Here is an 18,619-nt window from a genome sequence, read left to right as displayed (position 1 = left end):
CCCTCTTCTAAAGACACTCTAGCTTGCATATACTTGACATAAAACTATCCAGGACACTGGAGCAGGGAAGAGGATTCCACAGTTACCTGAGAAGTGAGGCTTTTTCTTTTGTCTGTTCTCTTGCTAGGCTTCTCCCTTGGCTCTTGATTTCTTCCAACTTCTGAAAATTCGGAGCTGAGATCCAGACAGGGTCATGTGTGCACATGTATGAGTACATGTGTGGCTGTGTTTTTTGTACCTTATATGCATGTATGAAACTCTTTATGAATGTGGCCTAGGCGTATGCATTATTGCATGTGGGATAATTATAAAAGCGAACCTACACACCTGTGCATACTTTGTTGTAACCTGCTTAAACTCCATTGAGACCTACTTTAGTTCCTAGCATAACTGTAGCTCCTCTGTTAACACTTGCTATCCCCTTTAGCATGTCAGAAGACCTTTTGCCTCCAACTCTCCATTTTTATCATAAGGTGAAATTAAGTTCAAGTTCTCAGGTCCTACATGCCTGAGACTAGTCTAGTTCAATACTTGCTGCTTAGAATAAAACAATAGATAATAAGTGTATGTTCTGCTTGAGTTAAAGATAAATGTATATGCTATTAGAGTTAAGACCGCAATATCCTGCTAAGTTCCTTTCTCCCAGCACGGTGGGGAAGTGGAAAGTCCCCAAGCCTATATCCTAGCCAATCAGCTTTAAATGCTTTGTCTAGCTACCTAGATACAATATACTCAGAACAAAATCAACTATGTTTAGCTAGCCAAAATGATGTAATGCTGCCCCCTCCCTCCTTGCTTCCTACGCCTGGTTACCTGATAATGGTTTTTCATATAAAAAGCCTGTCCTAGATTGGTGGGGCTGGAGAGATGGCTCAGAGGTTAAGAGCACTGGCTGTTCTTCCAAAGGTCCTGAGTTCAATTCCTAGCAACCACATGGTGGCTCATAACCATCTATAATGAGATCTGGTGCTCTCTTGTGGTATGTAGGTGTACATGCAGGCAGAATATTGTATAAATGAAATATTACCATCTTAAAAGAAAAAGAAAGGAAGGAAGAAAGAAGGAAAAAGAAAGAGACCAGCATCACAGTCTAGCTCCCAAGACCAGACTGTGTCTCTGACTGTTCAGGTTTTGTTCAGCGTTCAATAAACTTCCATCAGTTTGAGTCTGGTGTTCGAGTGATCAATATGCAGCTAATCCTGAACCCATAACAACTTTATTTGTATGTGCATATATGGGTGTGTTTATTTGGGGCTGCCAATCAGGGAAAGAATGTGGTCCATCCTTCTCAAGCAATCCTAGTGTGCTGTGTGTGTGTGTGTGTGTGTGTGTGTGTGTGTAGATAGATAAATGATAGATAGATGATAAATAATAGCAGAGACTAACTTAGCCATTAAGAACAGAATTATGTCATTTGCAAGAAAGTAGATGAAATTAGATATCATGCTTAGCAAAATAAGCCAGATTTAGAAACTAGTATTGTAGGTTATCTTTCATATGTGGAAATGTAAATAAAAGAGGACATGAATGTAGAAGGAGGATCTCGGTTATGGAATAGGGTTAGAGAATTAGTGACCAAGGACAAATGCGGGTAATAGTGAAGATAACTACCTTACATACATGTGTGAAAATGTCACAATAAAACCAACTGTTTTGTAAAATTAATATATACTAACTAAAATGTAGAACAATGTCTCCTTTAAAAAAGACTATTGAGGCCCTTCCTCCATCCCCCAATTCCATACCTAGACTTCCCACATCCTCCTCTAGGCTTTAGCCTGGGGACCATCCACTACCACCTCATATTTGTTACCCCACCCCCACCCCAACCCCTGCAATCCACGAGATCTAATCTGGGTCCCACAGCCAGAGTTCCAGACTAGTCTGGCTGCCTGCACCTTAAAGCAGCTGACCTCTAGACTTCCTCAAGGTCCCACATACTGTGCTCAGACCTAGCCCACTGGTGCCACTATCTCCTCCTGAGACATAGCCAACCTCTAGGCATCCTCCAGGCCAAACCCTGAATCCAGCCATCAGAGATTGTGCACTGCCTCCACCATCCGACTCATACCCAGACATCCCACATCTTCCTCCACGGTATAACCCAGTGAGCACCCCTGACCCCCTCATCCATGTGTGTTCCACAGTCTATCAGTGTTAGCCTTGATTCCAGAACCAGTGCACCAGCCTAGTCTGGCTTTTCCTGCATTGATTACAGAGAAGCTCTAGGCTTGGGCCAGTGTCCTTCCTATCAAATAACCAAACCATAGGATTCTTCCATGTCACATCCAACCTTTCTGTCTAAGAGTCTAAATAATATCGGGACCTGTCTAGCCCCACACTCCCCAGTTCGGAACAGGAAGCACTTTCTGTATACCAGCCAGGTCCCCTCTGCCCACCTGACTTCATTCCACTCAATGCATTTATAATTCCTAGACCCATCCCACCCCATATCTTCTCTTCTTGCTCAACCTGCTCCATCCACAAACTTAGAACTAACAGAGGAAGTCCACATGCCCAAATCACAAAAATACCAACAATATGAAAGATCAAGCCAGTACCTTCTCTCCAAAACCTACCAGTTATGTAGAAATGTTTGCCAGTGAAAATTACCTAGATGAATTCCAAGACACAGAAGTTAAAAGAACAATCACAAATCCCCTCAAAGAATTCAAGGAGTTTTTAAAAAGACACAAAGAAACAGCTCAGCAAAATAAAGGAGAAAGAGCTTATGGAGAATAAATGTGTGAGTGATGTCCAAGAAAACAAATACAAGGCTGTTGGGAATGACAAAGACAATCTAAGACCTGAGACTGAAATTCAATCAAGAGATTAAAATATTGAAGAGGAGTTAAGCTGAAATGAAGATGAAATTGAAAAACCCAATAGCATAATTAGAAAAGTCAAAGGAAATCCTTACAAATAAAATGAATCAAACAGAAGATAGAATATTAGATCTCAAAGGTAAATTAGAGAATCTAGATCAATTAACAAGGCGAATGAAAAATTAAAAATACAGGAAAGGAACATACAGGAAACGTAGGACACCATGAAAAAACAAAAACATAGAAGAAATCTTCTCCAAACTAAGGAAAGACACATCCATACAAATATAAGAGGCATACAGTCAAGACTAGAAAAAAAATCCCCACAGTATATCAAAGTTAAAACACTAAGTATACATAACAAAGATAGCATATAGGAATCTTCAATAGAAAATCATATGTAAGTCCTTGTATGTAAGTCACATATAAGAAAAACTGGTTAGAATAATGGCTGATTTCTCAATGGAAAACTTGAAAGCCAGAAGAGCCTGAAACAGTGCATTCCAAGTCCTAAATGACTGTGACAGACAATCTAAAATAATATGTTCCACTAAACTATCTGCAAATGATTGAGGGAGAAAGAAAAAAAATCCCATGACATAAACAGCCTAGAAAAATTTATATTCAACAAACCAAAACCTAAGGAAAATACAGGAAACATTATTTCAAGAGAGGAATGAACATAGCAGAGAAATCATGGAAAGAAATATGAAGCAATAATTATTAAAACACAAAAACCACTGAGGAAAAACAACAAAATCCACAAACCAATGATCACAACAATTATATCTCAATAATAACTTTAACTAATGGCCTCTGTTCTCCAAGCAAAAGCCACAGATTGACTTAATGGGCCAAAACTCCAATCCCTGTATCTGCTACCTACCAGAAACACTTAGCAGTTTTAAAGATAGGCACTGCCTTAGAGTAAAAGAATAAAGTCTGGCAATGGTGGTGCACACCTTTAATCTCAGCACTTGGGAGGCAGAGGCAAGTGGATCTCTGAGTTTGAGGCCAGCCTGGTCCATGGCATGAGTTTCAGGACAGCCAAGGCTACATAGAGAAACCCTGTATCAAACAACAACAGACAACCATACTCCAATCAAATAGGACCAGGAAGCAAGCTGGTGTCACTACCTGAATATCTGACAAAATAGACTTCAAGCTAAAACTAATCAGAAGAGTTACAAAGAAATATTTTATAATTCAAGGAAACAGCTAACCATGAAAACATTTCTATTCTAAAAAATATATATGCCAAACTCAGAGGAACCCAATTTCATAAAAATTCTACTACTGGAATTAAAAACACAGATTAACATCCATCCACTAATTGTAAATAATTTCAAAACACCACTTTCTCCAATAGAAAGGTCGTCTGGACAAAAATAAACAGGAAAATAGCAGAATCAATTGACATCATACATCAAATGGACTGAACAGATAGCTACAGAACATTCTATCCAAACCCCAAAGACTATGCATTCTATTCAGCAGCACACAGAAACTTTTCTAAAACAGGCCACATCTTGGAATATAAAACAAATCTTTAAAAATTAAAAAAGATTGACATTATTCCTTATAATTGTAGAGAGAATAGCTTATGTATTGTATGGATGCATCGCCTGTCAATTAAGAGACCTATGTATGGCCAATAGGAAAAGGCAGACTAGAAGGTGGGACATCCAATAGGAGAAAGAATCCTGAGAGAGAGCCAGGCAGGAAATTTGTCAGCAATATGTGAAGAAGACCTGAGCTCAGGTAACTAGCCACGTGGCAGAATATAGATTAGAATAAATAGGTTGTTTTAAGTTATGAGCTAGTTAGAGAAGAACCTAGCTATATGGCCTATGTATTTGTAAATATCCTTAACTCTTATGAGTCTTTATTCTGGAAGCTTGGGATTGGGAGGAAAAAACACCTGCAACATTGTGTCCTATCTGGCCATGATATAATATAAGAAAATTGACAGCAAAACATCTTCAGTAAATATGAAAACTTATGGAGATTAAACAACTCATTACTGAATGATGAATGGGTCAAAAAAGAAATCAAGAAAAAAAAAAAAACTCCCTGGAACTAAATTAAAAGGAGAACTCAACACAACAAAATGCCTGGGACACACTGAAAGCATTCTCATAAGAGAAATTTATAGCTTTAACTGCCTACATCAAAAGTCAGAAAGAGTAAAAATAATTAGCTTATGATGCAACTCACAAAGTGGGAAAAACAGCTGGACACAGTGGTGCGTACCTTTAATCGCAGCATTAGGAAGGCAGAGGCATGTTTGTAGACCTCTGTGGGTTCAAGGACAGCTTAGTTTACAAAGTGAGTCCAAGACAGCCAAGGCTTTTATGCAGAGAAGCCCTGTCTCAAAAACAAAACAAAACAAACAAGCAAACAAAAAAAGTTGGAAAAACCAAGAACAAACCAAATCCAAAGCCAGTCAATGGCAAGAAATAATAAAAATAAGTGGTGATGGCACATGCCTTCAATCCCAACACTCAGGAGGCAGAGACAGGCAGATCTCTGTGAATTTGAGGCCAGCCTGGTTTACCAAGTGAGCTCCAAGATAGCCAAGGCCACACAGAGAAGCCCTATTTCAAAAGAAGAAGGAAGAGGAGGAGGAAAACAGAAAGAAGGAAGGAAGGAAAGAAGGAGGGAAGGAAGGAAGGAAGGAAGGAAGGAAGGAAGGAAGGAAGGAAGGAAAGAAAGAAAGAAAGAAAGAAAGAAAGAAAGAAAGAAAGAAAGAAAGAAAGAAAGAGAAAAAAAATTGATCAAGTTAGCTGGCTGTAATGGCACATCAAAATAAAAAAAGCAAATTACATACTTCTAACATACAACAGCACAGAACATACATTACCATTCCTAAAGGGAGGAAAGGGAGCATAATGAGGGAATACTGGACCAAAGTAAGATGGAAACTCAGCAGGGCAAACTCCACATCTGCTGTAGAGAGGTCAAACCAACTTGTTTAGGGGAGTGAAAACATGTGGCTTGTTATATCCCAGGAACTCTGTAAGACCTGGGGTCTCACAGCTCAGGCGTCCAATCGCTCCCTTCCCAGAAACTCCCCCAGACCAAAACTCGTTGCAAAAGCAAGAGATTTATTAACCATTGCGCAATGGGGTCACCCCTGCCGGTCAGCAAAAAGTGGCACCGGGGACAAAGACCTTTAGGTTTTTAAAAGAAAAATTGTGGGAAATTTAAAGTTGTAGTTTTGGCAATTTAGGATTGGATGAGGAAGCTATAAAGTAAGATAATTGGTTAGTCTTAGGTGCTCAAGCTTGGCCAGTCCTGTCAAGTGTGGATGCAGCTGCAATTTAAGGTGGGGGTGGTTAGCTCATCCTTGAAGATTAGGAGCTGCGGACTTTTGGCTGGAGGTCAAAAGCTACTCAGAAGAAGTCTGGGTTCGTTGCTAAGAAACACTATTTTTTTTTTTTTTTTGCTGAGTGAAGGTCATTGCTTGCTTGCTTTTTTTTTTTTTTTAATCTGTCCTCACAGATAGGGTCACATTTTTCTATTCTCTGGAAAGGTACTAAGAGGCTTTAGCTTAATCTGGACCTAAAACTCAAAACTATAGGCTTTAGAAGATATATAGGTTACAAAGTTAGCCTAACCCTTTCAACTACAGCTCCTGGCACTCTAGTTACCTTGTCTACAAATGTACGGGGGCAGGGGCCAAGGAGTGGAATGTGGTGGTTTGGATACGGATGGCCCTCTACAAGTTCATGCACTAGAAGGCTCAATTCTCAGCTGATGGCTGCTTGGGAAGAGGTGCGGTCTTGTTGGAGGACGAGTGTCACTGGTGGTGGACGTTGGGGTTTCAAAAGCCTGCAGCATTTCCAGTTGGCCTTCTCTGCCTCATGCTTGTGGATCAGATTTGAGCTCTCAGCTACTGTGCAGCACCATGCCTGGCCGCTGCCTCGCTCTCTGCCGTGATGGTCATGGAGTCACCTTCTGAATTCTAATACCCCAGTAAAATACTTTTTCCCCCTATAGGTCATGGTGTCTCATCACCACTTAGAAAAGTAATTAGGACACCAGGAAACTGGATGTTTCAGCAGTCCCAGTCTGGAGCTGGGGTCATGGAGGATTCCTGGAGTTGCTGGTCTTCAGTCTGCATTGGAATTATGAGTAAGTAGGTTCTACTACCAGCAAAAGAATACCTCAGGAACAGCAGAGGTGAATTTGCCAACAAGAGTGAGTGCAAGCCAGCTCTCACTGAGTTTCTGTTGCAAGCTCAGGTACTGGTGGCTTTTTGTTCAGACTTTTCACCTAAAATTAGCATGATCTTGGAAGGGGCCTATTGAGGGACTGGAGATGAGCCTTGTAACAGTTACAGAGGTTGGAAATGCCATTATGACAGTTAGGAAGGTCTAGGGAAGGGGGCCTGGCTGCTGGGTGGGGGCTTGGGAGTTTACAAAGTATGCTAAGTTTACAAAGGGGGCCCGGTCCGCAGGCAAGGAAAGCTTTCCCTGCCACTTTGAGTAGGCATGAATAGCCAATAGAAGGCACTGTAGTCCCTGAGCAGAGCACAAGAGGTGTCAAAATGGTGGCCCCTCCTTCCTACCCAGCCTGCAGGCTGCCACAGGTGCTGTCAAAATGGCAGCTCCGGTCACAACAGTGACCCTTCCTCAGCCGGCTGCCATCACAGCAGCTGTCTATGGTGTCTATATCTTCTTTCCCGTCTCAGCCTGCTTCTGTGTGAGATACATGAGGAGCTGCCCGCAGGGGTGGCACCTCAGCCAAAGCCACCTTAGGCTGGGAAGATCTTCTAACCCAAGTGTCTGATGCAAGAAAAAGGTGAAAAAGAGCCACCAATCCCTGAGCTTCCCAGACTCCCCCCCCTCCCCCCCGCCCAATCCCTGAGCTCCCTCAAGATCAGGACATGAGACTCAGCAATCCTCACTCTGGAAATCTCTGCCCCTAAAAATGTTTATATAAACCCCACATTTTGTTCACTTCCCTGCTGTCCTCTCCTGGGAGCAGAGGCAGCCATCCCCTGGATTCATCCTCTCCATACCAAGGACCGTCCCAATAAATCTCTTCTTTGCTGCATGCTGTGATTCTCTAAGCAGAAAAAGCCATGAAGCAATGAAGTGAAGAAAAGAAAAAAGAAGTGTAGCAGGGCTGAGGCTCCTGAGCCCAGCTGGGGTAACCCTCCCAGAGGAGTTGAAATGCCTCTTCTGAGGTGTCTTCTTTTCGGAGCTGTGTGGTTCCTGGGATCCTGTGTCTCAAATGCCCTTGTACTGGGACAGTGTCCCACCTCAGAGCTGTGTGATTCCTGGGCTTCCAAGTTCCAGGACACTTTCATGCAAGTTGCAAGGCCAACAAGTCCTTTTGGTGAGTCTAGGCCAAGAAGGTTCACCAAGAGATCCCAACACACAGCACATCTAGTGCAAGAGGTTTATTGGAGGGAGAGAGGAGAGCAAAAGGCCACCTTGGAGTGGGGGCATGAAAGACAGAGACAAAGACAGAGACAGACAGAGGACAAACGTGTGTGTGTGTGTGTGTGTGTGTGTGTGTGTGTGAGAGAGAGAGAGAGAGAGAGAGAGAGAGAGAGCGAGCGCTGTGATGTTGAGGGATCTTTTAAAGGGTGAACACAGAACACTGGAGGACACAGAACTCTAGCAACAGTGGCAGTGCCCTGAACCTGGTGGCGGCTGACGATGGAAGCGGCTGGCACTGAGTTGCTGAAGGCAGGATGGGAGAGTGCCTGGTTTATAACCAAAATGTCTCCTCTGTCTTCAGCTAAAACTTTAAGGTGCAAACCAAGCAAACCCAGAAATTATACAGTCTAGGGGTCTTGATCAGGCTTGTTTGTGAGTTAAAGCATTAAAAGACAGGAAAAATCTCAAGTGCAATGGAAACAGTGCAGAAACCTCAAACACTGTAAACAGAAGTAGACAAAAGAATCAGTAGTGGATTAAAGGCTTTTTATTATGGGTGAGGAAATAGACCCAAGGCAAGTACACAGAGAAAAAGACCCTTAAAAAGCAGAGAAGGGGGACTTGGGAAGCCAAAAAATCTAGTCCTGTTGTGAAGGGTCTTTTTTTTTTTTTTTCTTCAGTCCTTCAGAGCTTTTTTGCTTTTAGTTTAGGGCAGGTTGGTTTGGAAGAAAGTTAGAAAGCTTGACTAGTCCATAACTGTGAAACATGCAGGGATCCTAGTAGCAGAAGAAAAAGGCCTCCAAGGTCTTTGTTTTAAGCTCCCAGGCTTTGTCTTAGGTCAGGAGAGTGGAGCTGGCCATTTTGGTTATTGCTTAACCATGGCCCCTCTCCCTGTCTGCCTGCTTACCAGGGAGTCTGTCTAACTTATAGTCCCTCAAAAGCATTCTAAAACATCAAACACACACCCCTTTTTTTTTCCAGACAAGGTTTCCCTGTGTAGCCCTGGCTGCCTTGGAGCTCAATCTGTAGATCAGGCTGCAGCTTGAGTGCTGGGACTAAAGGTGTGCACCAGCACACCCAGCTTTAATCTTTTACACATGTGCTGCAAGACTCTACCCCACCTCCACTCTTCCTGCCTTGGCCAAATGTCTTTACCTTTTCTTTTTCTTGTGTGGATGGGTGTTTTGTCTGAGTATTACCTTTGTGCCTGGTGCCCAAGAAGGCCAGAAAAGGATATTACATTTTCTGGAACAAGATTTAGAGGTTTTAAGAAACCATGAAGGTTCTGGGAATTGAACCCAGGTCCTCTAGAAGAGCAGCCAGTGCTCTTAACTGCTGAACCATATCTTCACCCCCTAGCTTTTCTTTTTAAAGGAAATGACCTTATGGCAGGGCATAGTGGCCCATGTCTTTAAGTCTCAGCACGCAGGAGGCAGGGGCAGTGAGTGTGGGCCAGCCAGAATCTCCTAGAGTTTTAGATCAGCCATGGCTATATAGCTGATTAGAAAAATTGAAATGATTTAAAATTTCTTTCAGTACTTGTAGCTGTGAGTAATATGTCCTGTGCTCTGCTTCTGCAATCTTACATCAGCTGAATACCCCTCCTCTTGGTAAAAAACAGACAATTACAAAATAATGTTCTAAGCCCATAGTTCTGCTTCTGTAAACATGCTTGCTCAGAGGCCTTGGTTAAGTAGTCTAAAATTCAAGCTCCTCCAACCTTACCCATTGTCTTCAGTCATGGGCTAAACGTGCCAATAATGGAGAAGGTAGAAAATGATGCTGGGCTAACTATGAATGCTAACTGAGCCTCAGGGCAGAGCTCCTCAGAGCATTAGCTAAGTTGGCCTGCCAGGGAGGCCTGCCAGCATAATGAAGATGAATTCTCCAACTCTCTGACTGTGCTTTGATTTCGAAGTCTAATTTTTGCAACATATGGGAATGTTATCTCTGAAAGAAAAAGAAGACAATGACGACAGCGATGAAGGAGAAATAAAATTACCTTAAATTGAGCAAGATCAGGAGTGTAGTCTTTAACTGAGCACGTGTAGAAACAGACTGACCGCTCTATGAGTATGTATAGACTTCAGGAATAAAACCTCCTCCAGTCTGTTGTTCAGAGAGCACTGCTATTAGCACGTGCTCTTCTTGCCTACTGAAAGTAACGACTCTCTCGCCACCCTTCTGTCTTGACTGTGCTGAATTTGGCTCTGCACTCTCCAAGACTGGAACCCACTGCGTTCAGTTACACTACTGATTCTGACACAAAAATTACAGCTCTCATCTCAGAAAGAGTAAATGTTTATTCTGGAGCCAAATTTGGGTGATTACAGTCCAGGAACATATATATACTCAGGTCTTCCCAAGTACAAATGTTCCAATGTGGAAGCAGTTTTATGGAGCTTTTATAGTACAGAACAAAGAAAAATTGAAGTCAAGGTATTTTAAAAATGTACTGGAGGCAGCTAGGTGAGGTGGCACACGCCTTTCATCCCAGCACTCAGGGAGGAAGAGGCAGGCGGATCTATTGTGAGTTTGAGGCCAGCCTAAGCAAGCCAGTCCAGGACAGCCAGTGCTACATAGAGAAACCCTGTCTCAAAAATTCAAGAGAGACAGAGAGAGCGCACTGGTGGAAACATTAAGTTACAGTTACAGGCAGAGGAGTCTCACCTAAAGGCCCCAGATGCTATCTGATAGTAGCAGATTGGCCTTCTGATAGGCGAAGAACAGATTTAGGTTAATACAGTGCAACGGTGTTTCTCTGTTTTTCAGGATGTTAGGTCTGGCACAAAGGGGCACTATGGGCTCTTTAAGAGAAACAGCTCTTTAACCCAAGAGAAATAGCATCATTTCTAAACAGTCTAATCCCTTCAAAGTAAAAAAAAAAAGTTGTAGTAACGTTTGCTTTGTCTTTCCATTTTCCTGGGATCCTGTCTAAATCCCACACGAGGCGGTGAGTACGGGGCACCCAACTGTGCAAAGCAGAGCTTTATCATTTACGCGAGTGTTCCTAATCCTCGTCCTCACCTGTGTCCGCTAATCTCTCTCTACCACCTGTCTTGAGCATCCTTTTACTGCACAAGGACAAGTTTCAAGGCTCTGTGTTTGTTTGCCCCAACCTCTGGTTTCACATAGGATAGCAGACCCTCCCTTTGAAAGAGAAGAGGAAAATAGGAAACTTTAACATTGATTAAATATGGTTAACAACCTTACAATACATTGCCTTAGGTGAAAATAAGAAAACAGAATAAGAAACTGTCTCGGATCTGAGAAAACAGAGTAAAGTGAGTTGCTGACTTCTGCTTTGGTAGCCTGCCTGCCCCTCCCTCTTCTGAAGGGCGCATACATCTATTCTTCTCCTTTGAGAAGTGAACACCAATGTCCACTTACACAGCAAGTTCTGTTTGCTAAAGATGAAACCGTCTTCATAGAAATCTGCAAATTCAGATTCTGTAAAACTTGCTCAGCTCCGGGAAAAACTTCTGTTGAATAGGGATAAAAAAACAAAACAAAACAAAACAAAAACAAACAAACAAACAAACAAAAAAACACCCTAGGACAGTCACAAGATTCTGACAATATCTAACATTATAAACCACGGAATGTTTCTGATCCGGGCTGAGTCTCTTTACCCAACAGCTAAAGGCTACAGCTGCTCAGAAATTAAAGGTTTTCCTTTATCTCTAAGTGCTGAGAAAGGCCCCACTGCCCTCAACAGCTTTAGGATCTAGAACCAACACCTCTAGCTCTGACCCGACCTAAGAGTCCGGAAATATTAGTGCGGCGGCGGGTTGACGAGATTTGGTCTTGTCCACCAGCAAGCTCTATTTCCGCTTCCTGCTTCCTTTTAGGGTCTCCTCCATTAGGGTGCCCGAGCTCGAGATCTGACCCCGCCTTCCGGTCCAACGCGTCACCACCCCCTTCCGGCCTGGTGGCCGGAAAACCCGGAGACAGCTGGGAGCGCATGGCTGCGTCCCCAGCCGGCCTGGTGGAGCTGGGCTTCGCCGAGGAGGCGCCCGCATGGAGGCTGCGCAGCGAGCAGTTTCCCAGCAAAGTGGGCGGCCGGCCCGCGTGGCTGGGCCTGGCGGAGCTGCCGGGACCCCGGGCGCTGGCGTGCGCGCGCTGCGGCCGTCCGCTCGCCTTCCTGCTGCAGGTGTACGCCCCGCTGCCGGGCCGGGACGACGCCTTCCACCGCAGCCTCTTCCTCTTCTGCTGTCGGGAGCCGCCGTGCTGCGCCGGCCTGCGAGGTGAGCGGCCCGGGGGCAGGACCTAGGCTAAGAGGCGGCGATGTTCGTGGGCTGCCGCGGGGAACCAAACCCCGGAAGCACGATGGTCGGTTGGTGTGGTGGTATTCAGGTAATAGAAAAATTATCTGCTCTAAACGTGCCCCCACTTCAGTTTTTCATCCTTCTGCAGTCAGAGTAAACTCGTTGACACTATTTAGAGTCAGGAAGTTGCCCGTGCCAGATGGACCTCTTTCCGGTTTTAAAAGCTCTTTATCTTTCATTTTTATCCTCTCTCCTATAAAAACCTGCTCCCTGAAAGCAAAGACCTCACTTCCCCCCCCCATGACATTTTATGAATTGGAAGCGCCAAACAAGGTTCAAATATTTGAATTATTTTGTTTTACTGAAAAATACTTTAGTGTACTTTTTTCTCCGCTTTGTTTCAGTTTTTCGTAATCAGCTACCAAGGAAAAATGAGTTTTACTCTTATGAGCCACCTTCTGAGACGGGAGCTTCGGATACAGTGGACTGTGTGTGCCTCCAGCTTAAGTCTGGAGCCCACCTCTGCAGGGTCTGTGGTTGCCTGGGTCCCATGACATGCTCTCGCTGCAAACAGGCACATTACTGCAGTAAGGAGCATCAGACGTTAGACTGGCGGCTGGGCCACAAGCAGGCCTGTACACAGTTGGGTAAGACATCCGTTTTCAGCTTAGTTTTGCTGCTCTGTCAACCCAGATACTGTAGTTCTGACTAAAGTTGAAATTAGAAAACATAATCCTTTAAGAGTTTTGAGAACTGGCAACATGAGCACTTTCATAGTGAAGGAGCAGTGTTGAAGTTAGCCATGTGGGTGGCCTTTCTTGAATATTAGTTTTTATGACTTACTAATCTAAAATACAACCATCTTCACTAACAGGGATCTTAGTTAACAGTGGTCAAGCATGAAGTTGTGCTGTGCATTGGCTGACAGCAGATATGTACATTGCTGATCTGATAGCAATTCTTAATTGTTAGTGTCTCTGTAGACCGCGTCTTAGCGCTTTATTCATGATTGCGGTGTTGGTGTAAGCAGACCTGTAGTCTCAAAGGCCTAGGACATGAAGTTATGTATAATATCCATTACCTGAGAACAAGTCACTGTTAACAGTTGGCACCAGTGGTGGTGCTGATACTCAAGTGCCAGGGGCAGGATTTTGAGTTCGAGGCCAATCTGGGCTACACAGTGAGAGCCTATCTCATAAAACTGAGCATGCTGTGTTAAATGTGCAGCAGCTTCACGCATCTAATGTCTGTTACTTCGCTTGATGGCTTGTCTGAGGCTACACATACCATAATGTTGTTCAAACTGATGAAATCATTGGACACATCTCAGAACTATGTGTTAGAAATGGGAAAATTTTTCATCATCTCCAGAACTGTTTATTAATGATGCTAATAACTTTCTTATAGACCATTTAGACCATACAGTTCCAGACCACAACTTCCTGTTTCCAGAATTTGAAATTGTAACAGAAACAGAAGATGAGATTTTGCCTGAGGCTGTGGAAATGGAAGATTATTCTGACATTGTAGGAAGCATGGGTAAGGAGTCCGTCCATCAATCTGACAGTTCAGGGAAGACAGGCACCATCAGTATGTGTCTGTGGTGAGGTAGAGAATATCATGGTAGAAGACTGCAGATCAAAACAGTTAACTGCTGAATATATGACAAGGGTCCTTTGTAATTTAGTCTTTTAGTTTTACTTTTAGATACATGCTAGCTTATTTTCTCGGGAGCTCATGCTTTAGGGCTGTGTCTGTGGTGACCAACACGGGTGCTGATCATAAATCCAGCATTCACCCTGCCATAGGTTGCTTATGCATGTGCTCACTCAAACACTCTTTGCATCATGCTTCCAGTAAAGAAACTGAAGTTCTAGGTATCCTGTGTTTGAACAAAGAACTTAGGTTCAGATCTGACACTACAGTGTGAACTATAATCAGGTTTGTAAAATCGTAATCAGATTCTCAAGTTTAGTCGTTTGTTTGCCACAAGCATTAAACAACGCGTGTGAGAATTGTTTCGTGGCTCAGCTCATGCTTGCTAACAGAAATACACAACAGGAAGAATGGTACCACATAGTCAGGGGTCTGTTCGAAGGAGGGAGTGCAGAGAGCGCTCAGCTATGTAAAGTGTCTTGTGACTGGTAAAAGTTAAGGAGAAAGGCTGGAGAGATGGTCAGAAGTCACAAGCACTTGCTGTTCTTGTAGACGACCCAGGTTTGGTCCCTAAAACCTGCACGGCAATTTGTAACTCTAGTTCCAGGTGATCCAGCGCCCTCTTCTGGCCTTGAAGTACACATACATATAAACAAAACATTCAAAAACAAACAAAGAAACAAACAAATAGGAATACATACAGCGTAGGAGCTACCTGGATAGAACTTAAATGTGTCTATTCATGTGTGTACTGTAAAAAAAACTGAAAAAATCAGTGAGCATGTTTTTTCTTTCATTTTGAGAGAGGTTCTAATGAAGGCCAAGCTGGCTTTGAACTTGTCCTCCTGCCTCCACTTCCTGAATACAGATATTACATCATTTTACATCTGTCTGCTGTTATCTTAATGAGTAAACTTATATATAGGTCTAGGAAAATAGTACAGAGTTACAAAACAATATAGGTCTGAACTTTTATTGGAAGATGCCAGCAGCTCATGAGTACATTTATCTACAACAAAGATTTAGAAGTAACGACCATTTTATTTGTAGTTGGCACTCCAGATCTAGGGAGGAAATACTCAAGTAATGAACGAAAGCGGTTATCATCAGAAGTTAACAGCTAAGAATTCAGTTGCCATGATTTTAATCCAGCACTTGGGAGGCAAAGGCAGGTGGATGTCTTGAATTCAAGGCCAGAGTGGTCTATAGCACAAGTTCTGGGACAGTCAGGGCTGCACAGGGAAACTCTCAAAAAACCAAAAGAACTCAGTTATCAGTTGGTCTATATACAGTTCTATAATCCCAGCTACTCAGGAGGCTTAAGGCAGGATTTTAAGTCCAAGGTGTTCTATGGCTACCAAATGAGTTCAAGGCAGACTGAACAAATCTGAGAGACCCTATCTAGAAGAATAAAAATGATGGGGGATGGAACTCAGTGTAGAACATTTTATCTAACATGTACCAGGCTCTAGATTCAATACCTGGTTCTGAAAAATGCTTCATTAACCATCAATAATTATTTGTAGATAACAATGAAGTGACTTGGGGATCTTGAAATTTGATTTGAACCAGATTCTTGATATCTGACAGTTAACTACAGTGTTTTCATTCTTGTGTATATTCAGCGTTTACAAGATAAAATTTTCAGAATGCTTCCCTGGAGTTACCGTGTCCTAGCTGAGAACTGGTCCCTGGGCTGGGAAAGGCTGGGAAGGAGGACACAGGAAGTATGCCCATTGAAGTATCTTAAGGGCTTCTAAAGCTTCTGCACTTGTCGAACATCCGTTTGAGGGAATTTACATGCATACTGGCTATTTATGGCAGTAAGCACCATTAATCAGTGCCCTATTAAAATAGTGAAACTGAATTTCAGCTTCTCTGACTCAGAATATCCAAACTGTACTTCAATACATGTTACTAACACTAAAGGTTGTATTGGAAGCCACTGGCCTGCTGGGAACAATGGGGAAGGGTACACAGAAGTCCAAACTGGCTGTGGAACAGGAGATGGCATTGCATGGCCACATGAATGAGTACAAGCTGGAAAGAGATGGATGAGATGCAAGGAGACTGGAAGAATCCAGACAGTGTGATGAGCACTCATTGCAGGCAGTCCTAAGATGGACTTGCTGCACTCAGAGCCATCATCCATATTTTAATATGAAGCCGTAGAGACTAAATTTATAATGATTACATAATGTTAAAAATAAGCACAAATTTTACTTGAATAAAGGAAGCTATCTAATTAGAACTAGGTTCCCCATACATTTGACTTGTCAGATTGTGGGGATTCTCCTAATATGCCATAGTTATTGTGTATGTGCTTTTCCCACCAGGGGGAACACCCGAGGAAGAACTAGATTCCATGGCAAAGCATGAATCCAAGGAAGATCACATTTTCCAAAAATTTAAATCCAAAATAGCCCAGGAACCTGAGCAGGTGAGAAGGGATTTCTACCTCTTCACTGTTCTCAAGATGACAGTAACACCTACTTCTAGCTCATAAAACAGATGATTCACATGCCTATTATTGTAGACTTATAAATACAACACATGTTAATGTTGAATTTTCCCCATTAAGTTACTTTATCATAAAAAAATCACTAAAGGCAGCTTCCTAAAAATACTGGATCAAATAAGCATCTAGGATAACAGGAAGCTTTGATCTGGCTGTAACACTAAGATGGTTTTTAGCAGTGGTGATACATGTTTTACAAAAGACAGGAAAAACACTCTGAAGCTGGTTACACTGAATTTACTTTTTCAAAACAATTTAACCAAACCCTGTGTGTGACTATATATGTATTTAAATATTTAAGGATCCTGATTATATACGAAGACAAGTACTACCTTGGCCTATGTTTCGTATCACAGACATACAAAATTGTAAGCAGCTATTCTTAACTGCTTTACAGGGTAGTGGGGCCAGTGCCTGCTGCTTGAGAACCTGAGTTTGATTCTTGGGACACAGTGGAAGGAGTTGACTTCCACAAGTTATCCTCTGACCTTCCTGCTCATACTTTGACATGAGTGCTACCATGTGCATGTGTATGTGCACACAATTTTTAATTGTTTTAATCATGGTTCCTTTTTGATTTTTAGATTCTCAGGTATGGAAGAGGTATTCAACCCATTTGGATTTCTGGTGAAAATATCCCTCAAGAAAAAGATATTCCAGATTGCCCTTGTGGTGCCAAGAGGATATTTGAATTCCAAGTATGACCTTAAAAAATTACTGTTTTTACAGAATTTGACAGAATGTAGGTCTAGGTGGCTCAACCTGCCAGAATAGAGGGGCTGTAAGTCAGGACAGACAAGATTGCCCACCTTGACTTATTCTTCTCACTGTCCTTTTCTCAGGTCATGCCCCAGCTGCTGAACCACCTCAAGGCAGACAGACTGGGCACAAGTGTGGACTGGGGCATCTTGGCTATCTTCACCTGTGCTGAGAGCTGTAGCCTGGGCACTGGCTACACAGAGGAGTTTGTGTGGAAACAGGATGTGACCGATACACCCTGATAAGGATTAAATGCTTTAGAATGTTCCTTACGAGCCAGGTGTGGTGGTACAAGCCTGTAATCCCAGCAGAGGCAGGCAGATCTCTGTGAGTCTGAGGCCATGCCTTAGTACCTCACAATTTCATCTCTAGGACTTTTATCCTAAGAAAGCAGTTACCAAAGACAGAAGTATGAAGATACTGCTTTGTACACTATTTATAAAGTCTTGTGTATTACAAAACAAAGTATCCAATGTCAGGGAATTAAATTTTAGATATACCCACAACGAAGGGCAATGCTAAAAACATGCATGGACACCAAGAGGGGTATAAATTAACACAAGGATATCACTGATGATGTTCATGGTATGTTGTTAATTGTATTGAAATAGCTGTGTACACATTAGAAATAAATATGCTGGATTGTTCAGCTGTTTGTTATTATTATTTTGAGTATATTCATGTTTTTTGTCTTCATGTATGTGTACCACATATGTGCCCAGTGCCTTCAGAGGCCAGAAGATGGTGTTGGGTTCCCTGGAACACTTGTGAATTGTGAGTGCTGGGGATCAAGCCTAGGTCCTCTGCAAGAACAGTTAGGGCTCAATTAGTCTCTCTAGCTCCATCTCAGCTGTTAAGAGTTTGCGCTCCTTGTCCAAAGGACACAAGTTCAGTTCCCAGCACCCACACCAGGAAGCTCACAACCACCTGTTAATACCAGCTTCAGAGAATCTGATGCCCTTTTGTGGCCTCTGTGGGCCTCCTACAGGGTCCTCTATGTGGCATAACTCGCACAGATACACAACACACACATAAACAAAATCTTAAAGAGTATCTGTAAAGGTAACCTTCACATGTATATTTCACAGCATTTGGCCACCTATAATTTAACACAGTGAGGTGTGTAGGTAAAACCAAAGTAGGCATTATTGTCTGGTGCCAGGACAAGGAAAAACTGAGCTTTTAGACTAAGAGGATGGA

General features: G+C 42.7%; 1 protein-coding gene across 1 annotated transcript; it reads left to right on the top strand.

The window, feature by feature from the left end:
- The first annotated feature begins 12,160 nt into the window (after positions 1 to 12,160).
- On the top strand, positions 12,161 to 18,068 carry Pdcd2 (programmed cell death 2). Its single transcript, XM_055616012.1, has 6 exons — positions 12,161 to 12,465; positions 12,891 to 13,133; positions 13,894 to 14,025; positions 16,479 to 16,582; positions 17,245 to 17,358; positions 17,503 to 18,068. Exons 1-6 carry the CDS (start codon positions 12,183 to 12,185, stop codon positions 17,659 to 17,661), a joined length of 1,035 nt encoding a protein of 344 aa, XP_055471987.1. The 5' UTR covers positions 12,161 to 12,182; the 3' UTR covers positions 17,662 to 18,068.
- Positions 18,069 to 18,619: the final 551 nt, after the last annotated feature.

Source organism: Psammomys obesus, unplaced genomic scaffold (assembly GCF_907164565.1).
Source record: "Psammomys obesus unplaced genomic scaffold, mPsaObe1.curated_primary_1811, whole genome shotgun sequence".
NCBI lineage: Eukaryota > Metazoa > Chordata > Mammalia > Rodentia > Muridae > Psammomys > Psammomys obesus.
The sequence above is the reverse complement of the archived record's forward strand: the minus strand, read 5'-3'. Positions and strand labels throughout refer to the sequence as shown.